The sequence below is a fragment of the Mya arenaria genome, chromosome 17, assembly GCF_026914265.1.
Source record: "Mya arenaria isolate MELC-2E11 chromosome 17, ASM2691426v1".
Classification (NCBI taxonomy): domain Eukaryota; kingdom Metazoa; phylum Mollusca; class Bivalvia; order Myida; family Myidae; genus Mya; species Mya arenaria.
In genome coordinates, this window is record NC_069138.1 from 56,247,487 (window position 1) to 56,267,265 (window position 19,779).

Genomic DNA, 19,779 nt, shown 5'->3' on the forward strand with positions numbered 1-19,779 from the left:
TATTTGATTCTTGATAACAACTTCTGTAGACAAACCCTTTAACGACAGCAATTGAAGTTATTATATATATATATATATATATATATATATATATATATATATATATAGTTCCTTGATAACGTCTTTAGTTTTTAATGTCTATAATAAAGTGATTATGACTTACAAGTATATCGACATGAATTTTAATTGAGAAAGATTGTGACATTTCAGAAAAACCCAAGAAGAAGAAAGACAAGGATCGTGAAATAGACAAGGAAAAAGACCGCGAACGTGAAAAGGACAAAAGTAGCAGTAGCAGCAGTAGTAAATCCAAAGATAGTAAGAGCAGTAAGGACTCTAAACACCGATCTGAGTCAGGGCATCGTGAGAGTAGGGACAGTAAAGATGGTAAAGACGAGAAGAATCGGGATAGAAAAGACAGAGATCGGAAAGATCGCAATAAAGATAAAGAGAGGGAGAAAGACGGGGCGAAGGAGAGAAGTAAGAAGATCGAAGAGGAAAATATGGATAGTAGTTCTAACGACAGTGTACAGGGTGGTGATGAAGTTACTGTTCGGAAGGGTTCAGGGCTGAAACTGCATATAAAACTGAATGGGGAAAAGACCGAGGGGAAAGATGGTGAAATCAAGAAACGACCCGCAACAGTTAAACGGCCTCCGAGTAAATTTAGATCTACAGGTACTAGTATTTTACGGACTTTCAAATGACTCGACTTGCAATAAGCCATGTATCCATATACTCCAATGCTCAAACAGTTGATCTTTTTACATGTGTTATACGGGTATAAATGAATGTTTACGTGTTGTGATATACTAACACAAAGTGCAATAAGTTGAACCCAATCTCATTATGTGCAATATTTTGATGATATACATGTTAGTTCAAGGGCTGTTTTTTTGTGTCACATCACAAGATTTTGTGCTCCATGTCATAAGCTTGGATATGGAAAAGATTTCACTCTTGTACTAAGAATGAAATGAACTGATATTTGATAAGGAATTTGAGCCTTACATCGTATGATGCGACACAATGACAAATAATATCAATGCCAGGTCCTAGAATTACTCTCATAATTTTCTCTTTAGTCTTATCAACACATAAATCTATTAAAAAATGAGCTGCAAAATTATTTACTTTATAAAAGTGAGAGAGTATTTGAGTAATAGTATTTATGTTATTTTTCCCTCACTAGGCATGCCGGAATACATAAAATACTAGGTAGTTAATCCATGGATGAGTAGGCGCATTTCTCTTCTCTTATACTTAATTACTTGCTTGCATTTATTTATTTTATATAAATATAAGAAGTGTTATGTAATGAATGTTGACAAAATATGTACCTACCATCATTGGAACTGTTTCAAATATGCTTGGATGTGTTGGTGGACTCCCAGGTTTCTGAATCATGTGGTCTACCTGAGAAAGGAACTCGACAGTCCCAAATATTGTTTTGAGCCTACTTAAATAATAAGACTTTAAAACGATGCTTTTATCTGATTCACATGTGAGTACTGCATATGGGACTTGTAACCTAGTTACCTTTAAGGTGTTTTTATGTTATTAACTTTGTTTAATTGGCTTGGTCTAGCATACAACTAAAAACAGCCACCATTTTGAAAGAGAAAAACAAAAAAGGGATGAAAACCAAAAGAAATTTACATGTAGGCTGTTTGTAAGACCTTTCTTTTCCTACATAGCCCAAAGTATTTAAAATCTAAAAACAGACAATATCAAATAAAGTAAAGAACTAAAATTGTATACTTTTTCTGTCAACTATTTATAAATTTTTACATATATGTTTCAAATTATATGTTGCCCCAGATTATTGGCATTTCAAAGGCAGAGAAACTGTCAATCAAATTTGTTAAAAGACATTTGTATTTAACACATCATATAACATTAAATATACACTTTTATGTGTTGGACATCCAGTTACCAGATTCAACAATAATTCAAAGCAGCATCTGTGTATGAGCCATATTAGTTGAAATGGTTAATCTAAATGAATTAGCCAAAGTGACTGAATGTCATTGATATTATGGCTTGGGAGATTTAAGATCCAATTTTCATCTGATAATTTTGCAATAACTGCTACATCTACATTATATGGTAGTTTACACAGCCTATATCTCATCTTTAGTTTAAAAGATCAAGTAAATAACTATGTAACTTTCATTAAATAAATTGACAGAAAAATATTAATACTTTAGTCCTTAAAAGGCTCGTTAAATGCCTTCATACAAATCCAGTCCAATGCAATACTGATATAAACAATAATGTCTAAACACTTTGTTGTTAATGCAAAAAGTACATCAATATTTCTCTATGGATCAGTTTTATAATATGTGAATACTAAAAGATATCTAAGATACATGTTTGTACTCACAAACTAAAACAGGCTTCAAAATTTACAAAATGTCTATTCAAAGTGCGGTACAGTAAGAAATTAAAATATTACATGGGCATGTTATTTAGTTTGTTGTGTCAAATGATATTGCTATCATACAAAACCTCAATACAACACCACTGTGAAGGCCACCTGTCGTCCAGCAGAATAGAGCTGACTGCTATGATTCAAGAACACAATGATGGGAAATGCACATGTGAGTATTAGTCTAAGTAATATGTACCATCCCAGAAGGCTAAGCTGCCAACTTGTGAGTGAGGTTCTGAGTGAGAGTTTCCAAAGTGAAATTTCGAGGTTATAACAAGCATCCACTGACAATGCATTCATTACAAGTACGATATGGTTCGGGTGCTTAATGCCAAAATGTATCAGATCACTATGCCTCTTAAAATTCAAAAAGTTGAGAAAGGGGTACTATCCCTAAAAGCCTTGCCTGTAAAGTCGTAACATTGTGAGTGGTGTTCATTTTCATGTATTCATTTGTATATTTACACAATATGAAGAAGGCCAGAATGGCCAGAACTTTAAATTTGCATGGAGGTCAGTGTGAGAGCATGACTGGGCCCAGAGGTGTGATTCTGAATGAGATCAGATTTGACAAAATGTGAGAGTACATGAAACCTGCTCAATGTCTGGACCAATGAACAAAGTAATCAATGAATATGCACTAAAGCACGTACAAAATATATTTAGGTTTTTTAAAAGCGCAAAGGCCAAGTTTTAGAAGTATTGATCTAGGACCTGGCATTGATATTCATAACCATTTTGATAGTGAATGTTTAGAAGAAATCAAAGCTTAATGTTGGAGCCATTTCATTAAGGATCCTAGAAATGGTTTTGTACTCAAAAATAATCAAAAAAATAAAGTTGTAATGTTTAATTGTTCACTGATAAAAATCATATAAAATACAAAACCAATCCTAGCATTCATAATGAAATTGTCCCATTTTTTTTTTTAAGTTGTTACACAATGGTATACAATACACCCGTGGCCAAAATGTGTGGACAGGCTAATTTATTGATTATAACTTGTGAATTTCATTTCAAAAATATATTTTTGTAATTTTATTACAATCAAGACTACTTTATGTTAGATAAATTGCACCTGTCAGTGTCACAGATAGAGAATCTTTAACTATTATCTTTGTACAAATAGACAAGAAATTTGAAGTGGGGCGGATCCTTGATCTAGTGGTAGCACACTTAACTATCAATTCAGGGGTCGCATGTTCGATTCTTCCCCGCACCACTAAAAAAATGCAAATCTTCTTCCGGGAAGGCCTTTAATTGGGTCCCCATTGTGTCAGTGCTTTACACTGGTGCACGCGAAGGAATCAGGGTACCTCTAACCAGGGTTACATACAGTCTGTGTGCCATGTTTTAAAAACCTTGCATGACTTACAATTACCGTAGCACTTGCTGAATGGGCCTTGCCCGAATGTGAGTATAAATAAACTTGCCCACCCTTTTAATTGACAGTGGGTATGGAAGCAGTTAATGCTATACTAACATGAATACTGCTGTTTAAACAACATTTTATTAAATAGTTTTGTCCAGAGTATAATGGCCACAGGTGTAATATATTTATAGTTCAGTAATTTAAGATGTTATGAATTATTATTGTTAGTGTGTTATCTTTTAGCAATGCTATTTTGCACACAGTGGGATTGATGTTATTAATTATTAAGTCAAAATAGTGAAAGCAAGCCAATGTTTTATTGGTTTTGTATTAGTGCAAAAGTAGCGCAGGGACAGTTTTAAATCAATAATGTGAGAACAAGAAATAAAAATAATCAATATATTTAATGGCATGATATACTTTACAACTTAATTTCAGGACCACATTTGGCTTTTTGAGTTACAAAAACATTGATTATGCGGAACGTTACTTTTTGCATATTACTTAATTTACACCAAATGTCAATATTGGGCTTCACATTACATCTATGCTCTCTGTTATTCCCATGACCCTGTTTTTTGATAAATTAACAGTTTGCTGCTGGTTGGCTTATCAGTTGGAACAAGTCATTTTAGGAATTACTTAAAAAAAAATTGTTTAGTATTCCGATACTTGAAATATGGTGTCAATGTCTTCATTACTTATTGCCTAACCAGTGGTTCTTAAATTATTTTGATCAGTATACAAGCATTTTTGCTATTAATTTTTTATGGAAAAATATTTTCGTGGCAAATCATTGCATGGATTTTACATTACTGAAACTGTTAAAAATGGATTTTCAGTATTTAATTTTATTGATCTGAGAATTTTATGTGGAATGTGAAAGATATGGTTGTTTTGGGTAGTTATTGTTGATATTGCTGCATTCAGAATTATGAGCAGATTTACATTTTACAAGTATTCCCTATTGAATAACTTGTGTATTGTTGAATGACTTGGCTATATTATTCATAGTTATCTGTGATATTGATGATGTGATAAATATTGATGTAGCTCTCTAAAGCTTTCCATGAACTCGACAATCTAGAGTGAATTACAATTAGCTATTTATAATTCTGTAATCATTACAAAGCAATCATAGTCCGTTTTCTGACGGCAGCTTTTTGACATCCTAAAGGATTTGCTGCTGTGGAAACCTGATACTGAAAATGGAATATCAGATGGGGTATCTGATACTCAAATGTGTGAAGTTTGCATGCGTGGTGAACTGGTATTATTTTTTAAGAAGACTGAAAATAATGCAAAATAGTTCATTTCATGTCCGATGTCAGTTTAGATAAAGAGCAAAAATACAAACTACAATTTCTTTCCATATACTGTAGTAGTCCATAATCTGCAAGCAATACCCTGAAAATAATACTGAAAATGCCTAGGGATCAAAAATTGTCATGAAGGTTTATGGAGTTATCAGAGAACTCGCATATAGATAACAGTTTTACAATTTTAAGAAAAAAGTACTCTTTATTATTTTTAGTTCATACGATTCTTTTAGGTAAAGAGTTATGTAGTCATGCTATTTTAAGAATGCAAAAATCTCAGTGTTTGCTAAAATATACAGTGGCTGGCCATAAGCGAGTCATCAAATGGTTGCCTGCTGATGGAGCTGACTGCTTACTTGTTTTTGATGGTCAATTCATGGAAGGCTTTAAGGGGACAATGTCACTACAGTATTTATGTACATGTACATCAATACAAAAATAAAACCATGAAAAAGAACACCTTTGTCCTTATCTTTATGTACATTACTCTAATAATGACCAGTCTTGTTTATGTATCGCCAGGTCTTGTAGATGAAGAAACAACCCCGCCTCCTGCTAAACTGCCAAAAAATGCTGACCTTAGTAAACCTATACCAAAACGTACTGGGTAAGGACCAAAATTGCAACTGGATTGCATTGTTTATATTTCTTATAGGCAGAAATAGGCAAAGACTGAAACGTAGTATTTGAGAAATTTGCAAAACTTGTGCTAAGAGAGATTCAGTTATTATTCTTCGAGTTAGTGGTCTGATAATTGCTTGAAATTTAAATAAGCCATAACTTCTGTATAGACTGAAAATCCTAGTGTATTGCGTTGTTTATATTCTCTTAAACCGCAGCCCTTTACAAAATATAGTCCTACTGTTGTGAGAAATTTCAGTGGTCTGTTTTTATGCAATGCCTGTAAAATAAAAATGCCAGAACTTGTGATTAATATTTCACATAAAGAAATGTCTCCTGATGTCAACACTGCAAATCAAAAACACATGTGATGTTAGCATATTCAACCAAAGCTCCTCAATTAAGTTTTGATAATGCTGATTGGCCTGAGTTTGATATATCTCCAATGACAAAGGCTATGGTCTCTATATATTAAAGCACAGGTTGTATCCAAGTGTATTTCCCAGGGATTAGTCTTGCCAGATGTGAATCAACCAGAATCTTACATCCTCTGTAAGTCTGCTGTCCCCCTCCCCCACCCTCAGAAAATTTCAATTACAATTGAAGATTATGTTCCTTATATTGAATCAATGGTTATGAAGTGGAAATTTCCTGTACATAATGTCCGATTGCAATTATATGCACTCCCAATATGATTTCCAAAACATGTAGAAAACTGTCCTTGAAGTTTGAGAGCTTCAAATTAAAACAATTCTTAAACGTTAATTAAAATTGCTCACAGTGACATTTCACATGAATTGTCATTAAACTTGTGTTTAACCCAAGGATGTTATATTGATGGCTGATATTTATCATGTAATAATAATTTCATTGAGCATTTTTAAACCTAGATACCCTTGAACTCGTACTTAACAACAAAGTGAATTTTGCCCCCCCCCCCCCCCCAAAAAAAAAAAAAATCCCTGCCAACCCTTTATATATTTGGCTATGAAATCTTTTTTTATACCTAGGTCCTTTGGTTGAAAATGACTCTTATTGAGGCAAATTGAAATTATAGAAATATAGTATAAAATACAGACCAGAAACCCATATTTGTAAAAAAAAAAGTTAATACATAACAATATGACTCGTGCCAAATGCCTGTTTAGTTTAGAACATGGACCATGTTGATGTATTTCTTTCGTGCCGAGATCTGTACAGATATTTGTAAAAATATCTTCTTTTATAATGAGCCTGTTTTGTGCCTCTTACTACTCGAGTAAAATTGAGTCCGAGACAAGCTTTAATATCATCTGTAATATTGAGACTGAATTAGTGCCTTGAAAAAATCTATAATGTATTGTTGAACCCATGCTAATTGACCCATTCTCAATATTTGATGTAGTGCAAGATGGTTATATACATGGTCCATATTGTCATAGAATAACATTATAGCAATACATCTTCAATACCAATATTCTGTTAATCTTTTAATTTTCTTGTGCTTAAAATTTCTTCACCTATAAGTAATAATTTCTTCTCTTACGCCAGGTCTGACATTAAGTCTGATCTCCCCAGCAAGCGATCTCGGTTACAAATGCCCCCGCCACTGACAGTTCCATCAACAACATCCACAACCACAGCCTCAAACTCGCCTACATCTCCTGGAGAAATGCATGGAAAAATCAAGATTATTCCTGCCAGATCTAAATGTAAAATTACTAAAATATTAAACCATTTTTACAGCTTGTGTAATGGGTATGAAAAATATAACTACAAGCAAATTTAGGTTTGTTTGCAAGACTCGAATATTTCTAATGCTAATGGAATATTACTGTCTTGAAAATGCTCCTTGATTTATTTTTTTTACCCGACGTGTACTTCATTACCATTAAGTGAATAACATATGTTTTAGCTGTCGTCTTACTGAAGTAAAATCGGTGATTTAATTGTATTAAGGACATTATTTTCTAAGGAATTTGTTTGTACTAATTGTTCACCATGTACATTATCTTCTCAAATAAATTTTTATATTTCGAAATCAATTATTACTTTAATTCACATTCTTTTATCATGAGAGCTTGAATCTGTACTTGACATAATCATTTTCAATAAACTAGAGCATCTTGTCCAAGGGCTGTTTTTAATTGCTTTTTTTAATGTATTATATGCATTTTAAACTCCTTCCAGGCTGTCATTAAATCCTTATTTCCGTTTCACAGCAAACTATGAGATTCACGAGAGCACTGGTTTCATGGAGAGCCTCGATACCAAGTCTGCAGTGAGACCAGTGAAGAAGAAGCGACGTAGCTCTGGGGCTACCCCACCCACTAGTAGCTCCGGCAAGGCGCCAAACGCTCCACCTAGTCCAGTCTCACCCAACACTGCAATTGCAAAGTCACTACCATCCGTTCCATCTGTGAGTATTAAAGTTGGCTTTTGCATCAATGTTTCAACGTAACCATTAGTTTATCTTGTTATGTGCTATGTGTCAACCAATGTTTTGCCCCAGGCGTGAGAGTGGCGGGCATGCCCAAGAGATTTAGACTGCAAATTGTATTGTTGAAATCCTGGGCATGTTATTTTGCAAATCCATGGTGTCAGTTGTTCTAGGCATAAAAATTCCTTTTTTCTGAAAAAAATAATCCAGCCATGTCTACTTCCCTGGTGGCAGTGTCAACGCCTGTTGGGAATCATCCTGTGTCTAGCAACCCATTTATGTCCGCCACTCCTCCACGCATGACATTAACAAGTCCCTTATTATATAAATGAAAAGTGATGCAGGTATGTAAGGGGATGGGTTTATAATGTGCAGGTATTGAATTTCAACAGAAATTGATACTGAATTTGGCAAAATGTTTTCAAAATTAGCAATATCATGCATGTCACTTCAGCTACAAATATTTTGTGCCAACTAGCAGTACTCAATTGCATTTATAACAAAATAACTACCAAACGTTGCAGTTTTACAAAGACACTCAACAGGAGGCCGAGCCGTCACCTGAAGAAGAGAAAAAGGAGGAAAGTATAGAGGACAGCCCCTCCCCCACAGGCCAGGTGACCGAGAAAGCAGAGAAAGCCATTGAAGGGGAGAATAATGATGGAAATGGGGGTAAGATACTAGTTAATGGTAAATGAATAAGATTTCTTTTAATAAGTATTTTTAACTCTCTTGCATCCTTAAAAAAACTGTCCGAAATTGTATTCTAACAAAAGAGAAAATTGATAGTAGAAACAATTTGAAAAGTCCATTCCATATGGCATGGTTGGTTTAATTAATTCTAAGTAATTTGCAATGTATCTAAAAAAATCGCTAAAGATGTAGAAGAGAATTTGTTTGAACTAATTCATAAACAGTAAAACCTGATTAACTGTCTTCTAGTGAAGGAGCAGATTGTTTCTGCCACAGAGCCTTTTGAGATTTCTCCTAAATAAACATTAGTTTACTGAAAAATTATTACTTAAAGAAAAAGGTGACATATATTTTAAACCATCTACAGAGAAGGAGCGAAGTGCCTCGCCCACAGAGAGTCAGAAAGGCCTCCTGACCACAGGGGCTACCAAGGTGAAGAAGAACAAGAAGAAAGTCTCCTGGAAACCTGAACACGAGATAAAGGAGGTGTTCTTATTTGAGTTGGATGAAGACGAGAGAGGTATGACAGTCATTGAAATTGGATATTTTTACCAACATGCCTGGATTCTTACATTATTACTTGGCTGTATTTTTTTTTATAAGTCTGGCTGCATAAAATTGCAACTGGGATACAAAACAAAACAATTTGCTTATGTAAGCTAATGTGATCAAATGTTCACCTAAACTAAACTGGAGGCTTTGCTTGCAAGCTGGTTCTTATTTCATGTATTTATATCATTTAGGGAGAAGTTTAACAATTGGCTATACATGGAGATTTTAGTTATGTGTAAAGTGCTAATTGACTAATCTTATTGTTACAGTGAATGTGAACCGAGCTAAGGACTTCAACTCGGCCAAGAAAGCAGAAATGATCCAGGACAGAAGGGTAGGGAAATTAAAGTTATGAAATCACTAATCTTGTAATACCAGGGATTACCCTGATGCAGAAAACCAGGGTCCCTGACTCAATTTTCATGCTATGGAGTTCCAATATGAGATTATTGGGCATCCTTTTGACCTCAAAAATATTCTTTCACTGAATGTAAACAATATATTAGGACCGCATATTACCAGAGACTACGTAGTTTCTAACTGGGTCACAGGACCCCCAGTTGAACAAATCTAGGTTAAACACTGTAATTCTTGAACCAGGAATTTTCAATTTTGATACAGATTTATGTCGAGGTTTGCTCAGCTATGTATTTGAATGAGTTTGTATATTGAGTTTTCAAAGAATGCTTTGTTCAAACTGATTCAAGTAGATAAAACTGCCCATATATTGTTAACATGTACACATATCATTTTATTTTCCAGGCTGTTGAATCAGTCAGGAGAATGGCAAATGACCACATGATTGAGCAGATTACTGTAAGTATAACCTAATTTAATGTTGTTGTTTTTTATATATTTTGTTTCTTTATACAGCCAGCCCTTTATGCAACAAACATTATAATTTCTTCTGGTTTTCAGCTGCAAAGAACAGACATAATGAACTTTGGGTTGAGTTGAAATCTGCTTATTCTTTTTTTCTCTAATGTAAAGACAGTCACAAAAGCTCACATGAATTTGCCCATTTCTTAAGTAACATGTGTCTTATTCGAGAAGCAGGTCAAAGTACTCTCGTTGGGGCTTGAATGACATCTTTGTTGAGATATTGACACCTACAACAATAGAACAAGACCCTCTTTAAAAATAATATCTGATAAAAATTTATGGGCATTTGCTACATGCATAGTAGAAAAACACAACAAAATCATCCTTCATTCACAGTGGTACCGTGCTCCTGTGGTTCTTGGTCGCAAGGAGCTCGAGTATGGCAAAGAGAGCAAGGAACGATCCGTTCAGCGCCAGAGGGAGGCAGGGGTGTTACAAGCCCTGTTCTTCTCCCGAAACATGTTGCCTGACACCCCCAAAGAGCCAGAAATGGAACAACCCGAAGAGCATGAAGAGCCCAAGGTCATTCCATTAGAAGATGTGAGTATCTGGGATTGGTTATGTAGTTATGATAAGATCAGATAAGTGGGCTTGGTGAGATGTTAAAATGAGATGTTAGATAAGTAGATCCTAACACCCGTAAATATACTGATATAGAATAACCCATCCACCATTATGATCCCAAGGTCATTCCTCTAAATGATATTAGTATCTGGTCTCAGATTTTTGGAGGTGTCTCCACACTTTTATTTTGCTGGTATTATGGTTGGAACTTATTTTCAGTGATGAAATTTGGTTGGATTCTGCTGTCTTCATCTATTCCATATGTTTTTATGTCGCCTGTGTGGCAAGAATCCTGTTGTCTGGTGGCTCAATTTCATTCCAGCTCCTTTTGCAAACTTTGGCATTTCTCATCAATCTTTACCAAACTTTGTCAATATGTTTGAGCATAATACATCAACCAAATTTCATCAATAGCCGGCAAGTCAGAACACCTTAATACTGTTTGCAGTAATATTAGCTTGAGTTTACTATGCTATATCATTAAAAGTTTGAATTGAAACAAGAATGGCGAACATCGTATTGCAGCCAGTTGTGATGATGGAGGATTTCCGTAGATTCTTGCACATCGAGATGTTCAGAAGGTGGAAATTCAATAACAGGAAACATGTAGGATGTTCACACAGTTAAACCTGCAGTTATATTCAGTGTTTTCAGAATCCTCAGCACATTTTTGCCTTTTTATGCACGCATTGTTCAAATGGTCATTGTTTGATTTAGTCAGGACCATAAGCATGGTTTTTTGCTCTGTTTGTTTCATATTTCTATATATATATAGGCATTGGTGAAGAAATTATGTTGATCATGTTTTCTTACAGATGTCATGAAGATAACAAAATAACTAAAACAAATGATAACAGATGAGATTTGTGAGGGCCTTTTTACCCGTTTAGGGGAAGACACCATACCCCTATTTGTGCGGATTTTTTAAATTTTATTTTCAGTTTCAGGGAAAATTTCTCAAGAGTACTTTTTCAAACCAAAAAAAATGGATTAAAGTATCAATAGAGCAGAAAAATTATCATTTAGAAATCTTCAGATTGTCATTATATATTTTAGCTCGACTATTCGAAGAATAAGGAGGGCTATACTACCCTGGAATTCCGGATACCGGACAAAAAATTTGTTAGTTGTCAATGTAATTTTACCTCACAAAACCGGACGTTTATTTGTTCAAACATGTCAAAATAATTTTGTGTATTAGGAATTCGTGAATCGCGTGTCACTTTGTTTTGACAGCTGGTGCGTCGTTAAATATTACACCTGTGATGTTTGGTTTAACTCGATAATCGATAATGATGATTGCGCTGTAGATTGACTGTCCCGTGATAATCAAACGATAATCAAACTTGTGAAAAGAAAATTGTTTGAAACATTAATTTGTTTGTTGCAGAAAATAAAGAACTAGAAATGGTTATTAAGTGATCATTTTGGAGGGTTGTTCTATCTAAAGACTTGATTGAATCAAATTAGAGCGGTGCATTAATTAAACTATCAAACATACTAAACAAGCATTAAATTACGCAAGTTGTTTAATTTCAAGATTATAAAAACGCAGAAATGTTTAATTATGCTTATCACTTTTGCAAGTGCTTTAATCATGTCTCAACCTCTGTCTAAACATCGTAGAATTGAACTGTCCCTAGAGGACAAAAGCCTTTAAAGGTTAACTCAGTTAATATTTTGAGAAAACTTACTCCGTACTTCAAATCCTCACTATACCGGAATCCTCACTAAACTGGAAATTTTGCCCAGTCCGGACCTTGTCCGGTTTAGTGAGTTTCCACTGTACAATGGTACTCAACCATCCAACCTACTTAATAAACCATGTAACTCTAGTTTGCATTTAATGAAAAATAATTGCCCTTTATTATTTTACTTAGAAATTCTGGTTAAGGTTTTGCATGCAAGCACACAGGTAAATATCTCAGCAACTACTTGAGGTATTGCATTGAGACTTGATATAATGGTACTCAACCATCCAACCTACTTAATTAACCAAGTGAGATAACTCTAGTTTGCATTTAATGCAAATAATTGCCCTTTATTATTCGACTTAGAAATTCTGGTAAAGGTTTTGCGTGTAACTACATTTAAGTCAATATCTCAGCAAATATATCATGTATTGCATTAAAACTTTATATATGTATTCCCAACTATCTAACCTACTAAATTTATGAAGTAAGGTAACACTTTTTTTTTAATATAATGCAAATTATGGGCCTTCATTATTTGACTTAGAAATTCTGGTTAAGGTTTTTCATGTAAGCACACATAGGTTAATATCTCAGCAACTACTTGAAGTATTGCATTGAGACTTTATACAATGGTACTCAACCATCCAATCTACATAAATAACCAAGTAAGATAACTCTAGTTTGCAATAAATTCAAATAATGGTCCCTTTTTTATTCAGCACATAAATTCTGGTTAAGGTTTTGCATGTAACCACTTTTAAGTCAATACCTCAGCAAATACATCATGCATTGAAGTTTTACACGCTACCAACCATTTTACCTTCTTATTTAATCAAGTAAGATAACTCTATCTTTCATATTATATAATTTTTGCCCCTTTATTATGTTACTTAGAAATTCTGGTTAAGGTCTTGCATGTTAGCACACATAGGATAATATCTCAGCAACTACTTTATGTATTGCATTGAGACTTGATACAATGGTATTCAACCACCCAACCTAATTGAATAACCAAGTTAGATAACTGTATTTTGCAAATAATGGCCCTTTATTATTAGACTTAAAAATTCTGGTTAAAATTTGCATGTAACCACATTTATGTTAATATCACAGCACATTATATATTGCATTGAAATCTAATCTAAAAGTGATCCATGTATGTTTCGCCCAAACTTTTCAATCCTTACACTGAAAAGTGGTGGAATAGTCGAGCGTGCTGTCTCTGTGACAGCTCTTGTTTAATTAAAGATTGTCTTTGTTTAAAAATTGGGAATTTCAGAGGATTTTTTTGGAGGGAAAAATCAGGGTCCAGCACTTGAGGTTGTAGCCGAGTATCAGCTGTGGCCAAGAAGGGTAAATAGGCCTTGTCTGTACATTGTTCATTATACTTTTCATGTATAGCTCTTATTATGAAAGGTATGACTTGAAACCAGTATTGCAAATTTCATCCAATTTTTCACTTTAACATCAGGTATCGGGAGGTGAGCAGCTGTTATACAACTATGAGACCAACCCTAAACCAGTTGTTGGCTCCAAAAAGTCCTCAAACTCTTCTCAACCACAGAAACAAGCACCACCACTACTCCCAAATCCAGAAGGACAAGGGGGGCCGGGAATGCCACCAGATATGCCCCCCAACAGCAGTGCAGGATTCATGCCCCCTAATATGGCCCTGCCCAGTATGGGGCCAGGCATGCCTGGGGGTCAACCAGGTGGTCCAATGGGACCCATGGGACCAGGCCCTATTCAGGACAATCAGCAGGCAATGCAAGGGGGTATTCCAGGTGGTCCTCCACCCCCCAATGGGCCTGGAGGGTTCAATGTCCCAGCCAATTTGAACCTACCCCCTGACCTGTCAGCTATATTGTCTCAAATACAGAGCCAGCCGTCCGGTCCGGGCACAGATCCTGTCATGGCCCAGGTGCAACAGATCCTCAACAACATTATGGTTAGTGCAAGACTAAGTTCAAATATATGAACCCTTATGCTAAGGAAATTGGTTTAATAAACTCAATATGGTTCCTTTAGTAGATTTAGGTTCATGCCTTCTAGAAATGGGCAGCCAGTTAGTACCCCACAGGTATTGGTCAGCCATTAAATGCCAGTATTAAATATTAGTCATAAGCTCTGACTGCTGATTTAAAATCACAAACATACTATTATATACATACAATGTAGTTATTTACAAGAATGATTAAGATTATAAGCTAACAAGTTAGCTTCAAAATGTTTGAAAATGTGACAGTCATGTGTCTTTTGTGTAGCATATTCTCTATGTACATTATTGTGTATTTCAGTGTGGTGGATCTGAACAGAGTTATGAGCAGCTGCAACAAATCCAGCAGATCATGAGCCAACAGATGGGTATGTTTGTTATACAATTCATTATGAACCTAAGCCATTCAGTATGTTGTTCAATAAATAATTTTAGAAGCCCTTGTCCAACCATCACCAATTTTTTTCAGAATGTTATGGAAATATTATCTCAGTTAAATATCCAACGATATTGCTTGATAGTAATGACTCAATTGGTCAGTATGTGTATAGACATTATATCTTTGACAAGTTTGATAACCAGCTGTATCACTTGAGCCAGCCAAGAGTTGTTGCCCTTTAATCATAGAAATTACTTAAAATTGGTTTTCAACATTGTTTCTCACTGGTAGCATTGAAGCATGAAACAGTGTTGAGATGTTTCAGTAAAAATTGCCCCAAACCAAGAAATAATGCCTACATCCTTTCCCCTTCTTATAGTTAACACAAACTTTGTCTTACAGTGTTTGAATTTGGAAATATTTACTTGAGCATAAATTAAATTTTCTTTATCCAGGCATACCACCGGAGATGTTGATGCAGATGTTGCCCCCGGGCATGCCCCCACCAATGGGAATGCCCCCACCAGGCCCAATGGGGATGAGGGGCCCGCCTCCGATGATGGGAAATGGGCCGCCTGGATTCATGGGCCCCAGGCAGATGGGACCAGGACCCCCAAACAGATTCGGACCAGGTAGGTTGAGTTGTAAGATCTGGTATCTACATGTACCGGTTGTAATTTTGTTAAATTATTTTAGCAAAATTAAGGTGGAATTCTTCATAATTATTGCAGGGATGTGATTTATCTGTGGATTTCCACGGATCCTGTGGCTCCAGGGAACAAAAAATAAATAAAAAGAATATAAAATAAAAAAACAATTTAAATTCAAAAACTTTTTTTTGCTTTGGAAACAATCCAAAAGGGGTCTCGGCCAATAGCCCCTTAACTCTTCTTTGGGCATGAATCCCTTGTACTCAAATCTGTAGCTATCTTTCAGGATTGAATGGTTAAAACTATTATAATCTGTTAGGTGGTTAAAAATTATTCTTCAGTATTCCAAGAGGCTTGCCATGTTTTAGTCAGTCACAATAAAAATCCAGGCATGTAAAATTGCCTTACTTGAATGAAGCACAGGTTTGATGACTAAAAAAATTTCTATGGCAAATAAGCACCTTGACCAAATGTCTTGAAGCAGTTTTTCAATGTTTACTCTAAACGGTATTTCTTTTTACACAGGTCCCCAAGGCAGCTGGGGAGGCCCTAACATGGGTGGAGGGAACTTTGGAAACCCCAACCAGGGTCCAGGTAATTTCCGTATGCGGGGCAGCTGGCAGCCAGGGCTTCGAGGTGGGAAGAGAGGAGGCGGACCCAACCCTAACAGGCGGGATGACCGATACCGAAAAAAAGGTAAGCCATTTCTAAAATTGAAACGTTTTTTATTCAAAGATATAAATTTTATATTTAAAAAAAAATTCTACCCGTCTTTATTTGATAATATTATTGCAGCAAGAATTATAAACTGTTCCAGATCGATTACAAGTTGGACACATATCTTAAAAGAGACCCTAGTTTATTTAAACATTACATAAGTGCACATGTTGAGCCTACCGGGTACCATGATATATGAATAGTGGTCCTTAAAAGTTTTCTGAGACTGTAATGTATATATATACATACTGGCCCATTATTCAATACTTAAGGATTGAACATGAAGTGACCAATAATATTTACTAAATAAAATAAATTTATTCCTTTGTTTTCAGCATGTGTTCACTTCCAAAAGAATGGTTACTGTAGAATGGGCGATGACTGCGACTTTCTTCACCCAGGTGTACATAAACAACCAAATAATGATTCCATAGACACCTGACCTTCTGTAGCCTGACACTGTATGGTTGGCTGTAACCATAACTTTCCTGTAAGGCAAAGGGTTTTGCTCAGAAGGTTTAGATTGACGGGAAGGTGGCATTAACTGCTCAGAAAAGGACCATGAAGTAGTCAATATGGTGCTAAAGTTCTGAGAATAATCCTAGAAAGGCATACTAATGGAACAGAGTTTGTTTCTGTGAGAGAGGAAAGGACGCAATTTCTGTCAAGACTGAGCATGTGGAAAGATTAGCTGCTGAGAATGTCAAAGAAGCATATGAAGTTGGATTTAAAATGAAAAGTGTTCATAACGATAAAACTGTGATATTACATTGAAACTATGGCAGCAAAGAGTGCTAGACATTCTGACCAGAAGTGGGTAACACTGTGGAAAATGGACCAACTTGTGTGGCCTTACAGTATCATGTTGTGAATGATTCTAGATGTTCAGTGAGAAAAGAAGTGGTTACTTCTGACCAATGAGAAGAAGAAAAACTTGACAGTATTTACTGATACATGTGTGTACAAATGCGCTAATGACAGTTATATAACTGCAATGAATGGCGTTGTCAAAACAATATCCCGCTATGTCTTTATACCGTGTTCAATCAGTATTGCAATTTTCTGAATGAATGAACGATTCAGTGCTATGTGGACTGTTAATTCTGTATAACACTGCAACGTTCACTACTGACTGTAATTGAAATGCTTGAATGAAAACACTTTACATTATAGTATTGAGATGCTTTGGAGTTTACAATAATGAATTTGGATTATTTAAATCCTGTGTTCAAAATCTAAAATTGACATACAAGTTTTGAATACAAATTAAACTTTTTTTTGTTACTAGCTTTAAGTTTAAATCTTGTTTTTAACAGTCAGACCGGAAAATAATGAACTTTATACTTGCTATTTCTTTATTATAGCTTGCAAATTCAAATTGTAAATATTATTTCATTGTATAAATGTTATGAGAATTTAACTTTGCTCAAACAGTGTTTAAACGACTATTGTTTTGTTTATACCATGCCTTGATCAGAAATGGTTCAAAGGTATAGTGTTGAAAATGAGAATGTACATTAATATATATATACAACATGATCATGTGTGACCATGATGTTTTACATGGTCATATATTGCTTGAATGACCAGAAAAAAAGTGTTTTCGAATGATGTACACATCTTTGTATGTTATGATTTTATACTTTTGAATTGAAACTAAATTATAAAAAAAGATATTGAAGAAAAAGTACAAAATGTTGAATAAAAATTATAAATAAAAAAAAGGTTGTCTTGTATGTATTTATTGGCATGAATGTATTGCTCAGGTGAGCTATTGTGATCACTCTATGCCCGTCTTCCGGTGTCATCTTTCGTCATGCATCTTCAAAGTTATCTTCAAACATCATCCCCTCCCAAACCACTCTTTGATGATTTGTTAAACAATTTTGATGAAACAGGAGTGTTCCTTGGTTGGTGCCCTTTCAAAATTGTTCAAAGAAATGAATTATATGCAGAACTTTGGTTGTCATGGCATCCGAAAGGAAAACTTTGAAAATCCTTTCGACAAAATCTACATGGCCTAGAGCATAGTTATTTGGTGTGTAACATTGTCTAATGGTCCTCTACCAAGGTTGTTCAAAGTTGACCACACTTGTTCAAAATTGACCACACCTTTGGGGTCACCTGTTTAACATAAAGATATATAGTGAAATCTTTAAAAAAAATCTTCTTGTCTAAAACCATTAGATACAGACCCTATTTTGAATGTAGTGTCATATGAAAGCCCTCTATCAAGTTATTCTTATTATTGCCCTGCTGTCAAAACTGACCCAGAGGTAACAAGTTTGCCGCCTTCCTGTTTTATGTTTAAAAAATCTATCTGAATATCCTTTTTCTCTAAGCTTTATAAGAGAAGATACAGGAAAATTGATCATACCTACTGCTTCAGTGCTCTTGACGAATGTTTCGAGAGGTTTAACAATGTGCCAAAAAGTCAGAAGCTATGCCTTATTGTTTACAAGATTATAGGGACCATCTTTTCAACATGTGTATGGCAAAATATTGTAAGATAAATAATTCTATGTAAAATAAAAAAAATCTGTGAACTGAGAAATAAAACAATTAAAAAAAAAATCTTCTTTGTACCTCTAAGAAATATTGTTTTGAAAAAGCAATTGTATACTATGATTAACAATAAGAAAGGGTCCTTGATGTTAATTGGTAAGTTTGGACATCTGATGATGCCTGACCGTGATTACTGTCATGCTGCATGTATGCAGTTGGCACCATGCAGCCATATTTCATTAATTATCAAAATTAAAAAATATACTATCTGTACATATGACAAGCAGTCACAATTTCAGACATACAAACAGTAAGACTAGAGCACTTTAATGGGACTTGCTTAAAAAAAAATTATGGTCATGCATCTGTAAACACTAATATTATGATAAGTTTGCTGTTTGATACCGAAGTTGCAGCAAAGAATAAATTAAAAGTTTTACTAGGATAGCTTATCCATGGCGGTACAGTCAAGAAAACAATAGGAAAACTGACAACATAACTTCCTGCCCACAAGGACTCGATGTGGAATAATTTAACTTTAAACCAATTGATGAAAATTGTTAATTACACTTTTCAAATCAATGAACTTCAAAGACAATATTTGAGCATGTATATATATCTGCAGCTAGAATTTAGTAAATCGGATGTGTCACCTGTCAGGCGAGCCCATCATTGACTGTATTCTATACCAATTATGAGGGTCACTACGACCTTGACCTTTGTTGCTGACCTCAAAACCAAAGGTTCATCTTCTGTTGATGATCAATATTCCTACGAAAATGATTGGAAACCCATTTTTTCACTAGAGGTCACTGCAACTTTGACCTTGGTCTTAAATGACCCCAAAAACTACAGGGCTCATCTACTGGTCATGATCACAATCAGAAATCTATGAAATATCTAACTTTTGTCAGGTTTGACATGCACAGGCCTTCCAGCGTTCCTACTTTTTCCTACTTTTTTTAACAGCTTCCTACTTTTT

General features: G+C 34.9%; 1 protein-coding gene across 1 annotated transcript in view; it reads left to right on the forward strand.

Annotated features, from left to right (window-relative positions):
- The window catches only part of LOC128223678 (serine/threonine-protein phosphatase 1 regulatory subunit 10-like), a 40,254-nt gene extending 22,264 nt beyond the window's left edge, over positions 1–17,990 (forward strand). Inside the window, exons 7-20 of the mRNA XM_052932968.1 lie at positions 211–678; positions 5,648–5,732; positions 7,277–7,437; positions 7,948–8,144; positions 8,690–8,837; positions 9,226–9,378; positions 9,680–9,744; positions 10,173–10,226; positions 10,629–10,832; positions 14,022–14,498; positions 14,848–14,914; positions 15,381–15,557; positions 16,101–16,271; positions 16,628–17,990. Coding sequence (XP_052788928.1) covers positions 211–678; positions 5,648–5,732; positions 7,277–7,437; positions 7,948–8,144; positions 8,690–8,837; positions 9,226–9,378; positions 9,680–9,744; positions 10,173–10,226; positions 10,629–10,832; positions 14,022–14,498; positions 14,848–14,914; positions 15,381–15,557; positions 16,101–16,271; positions 16,628–16,734 — 2,534 coding nt within the window. The 3' untranslated portion in view covers positions 16,735–17,990. The remainder of the gene's footprint in view (positions 1–210; positions 679–5,647; positions 5,733–7,276; positions 7,438–7,947; positions 8,145–8,689; positions 8,838–9,225; positions 9,379–9,679; positions 9,745–10,172; positions 10,227–10,628; positions 10,833–14,021; positions 14,499–14,847; positions 14,915–15,380; positions 15,558–16,100; positions 16,272–16,627) is intronic.
- The last annotated feature ends 1,789 nt before the right edge of the window (positions 17,991–19,779 follow it).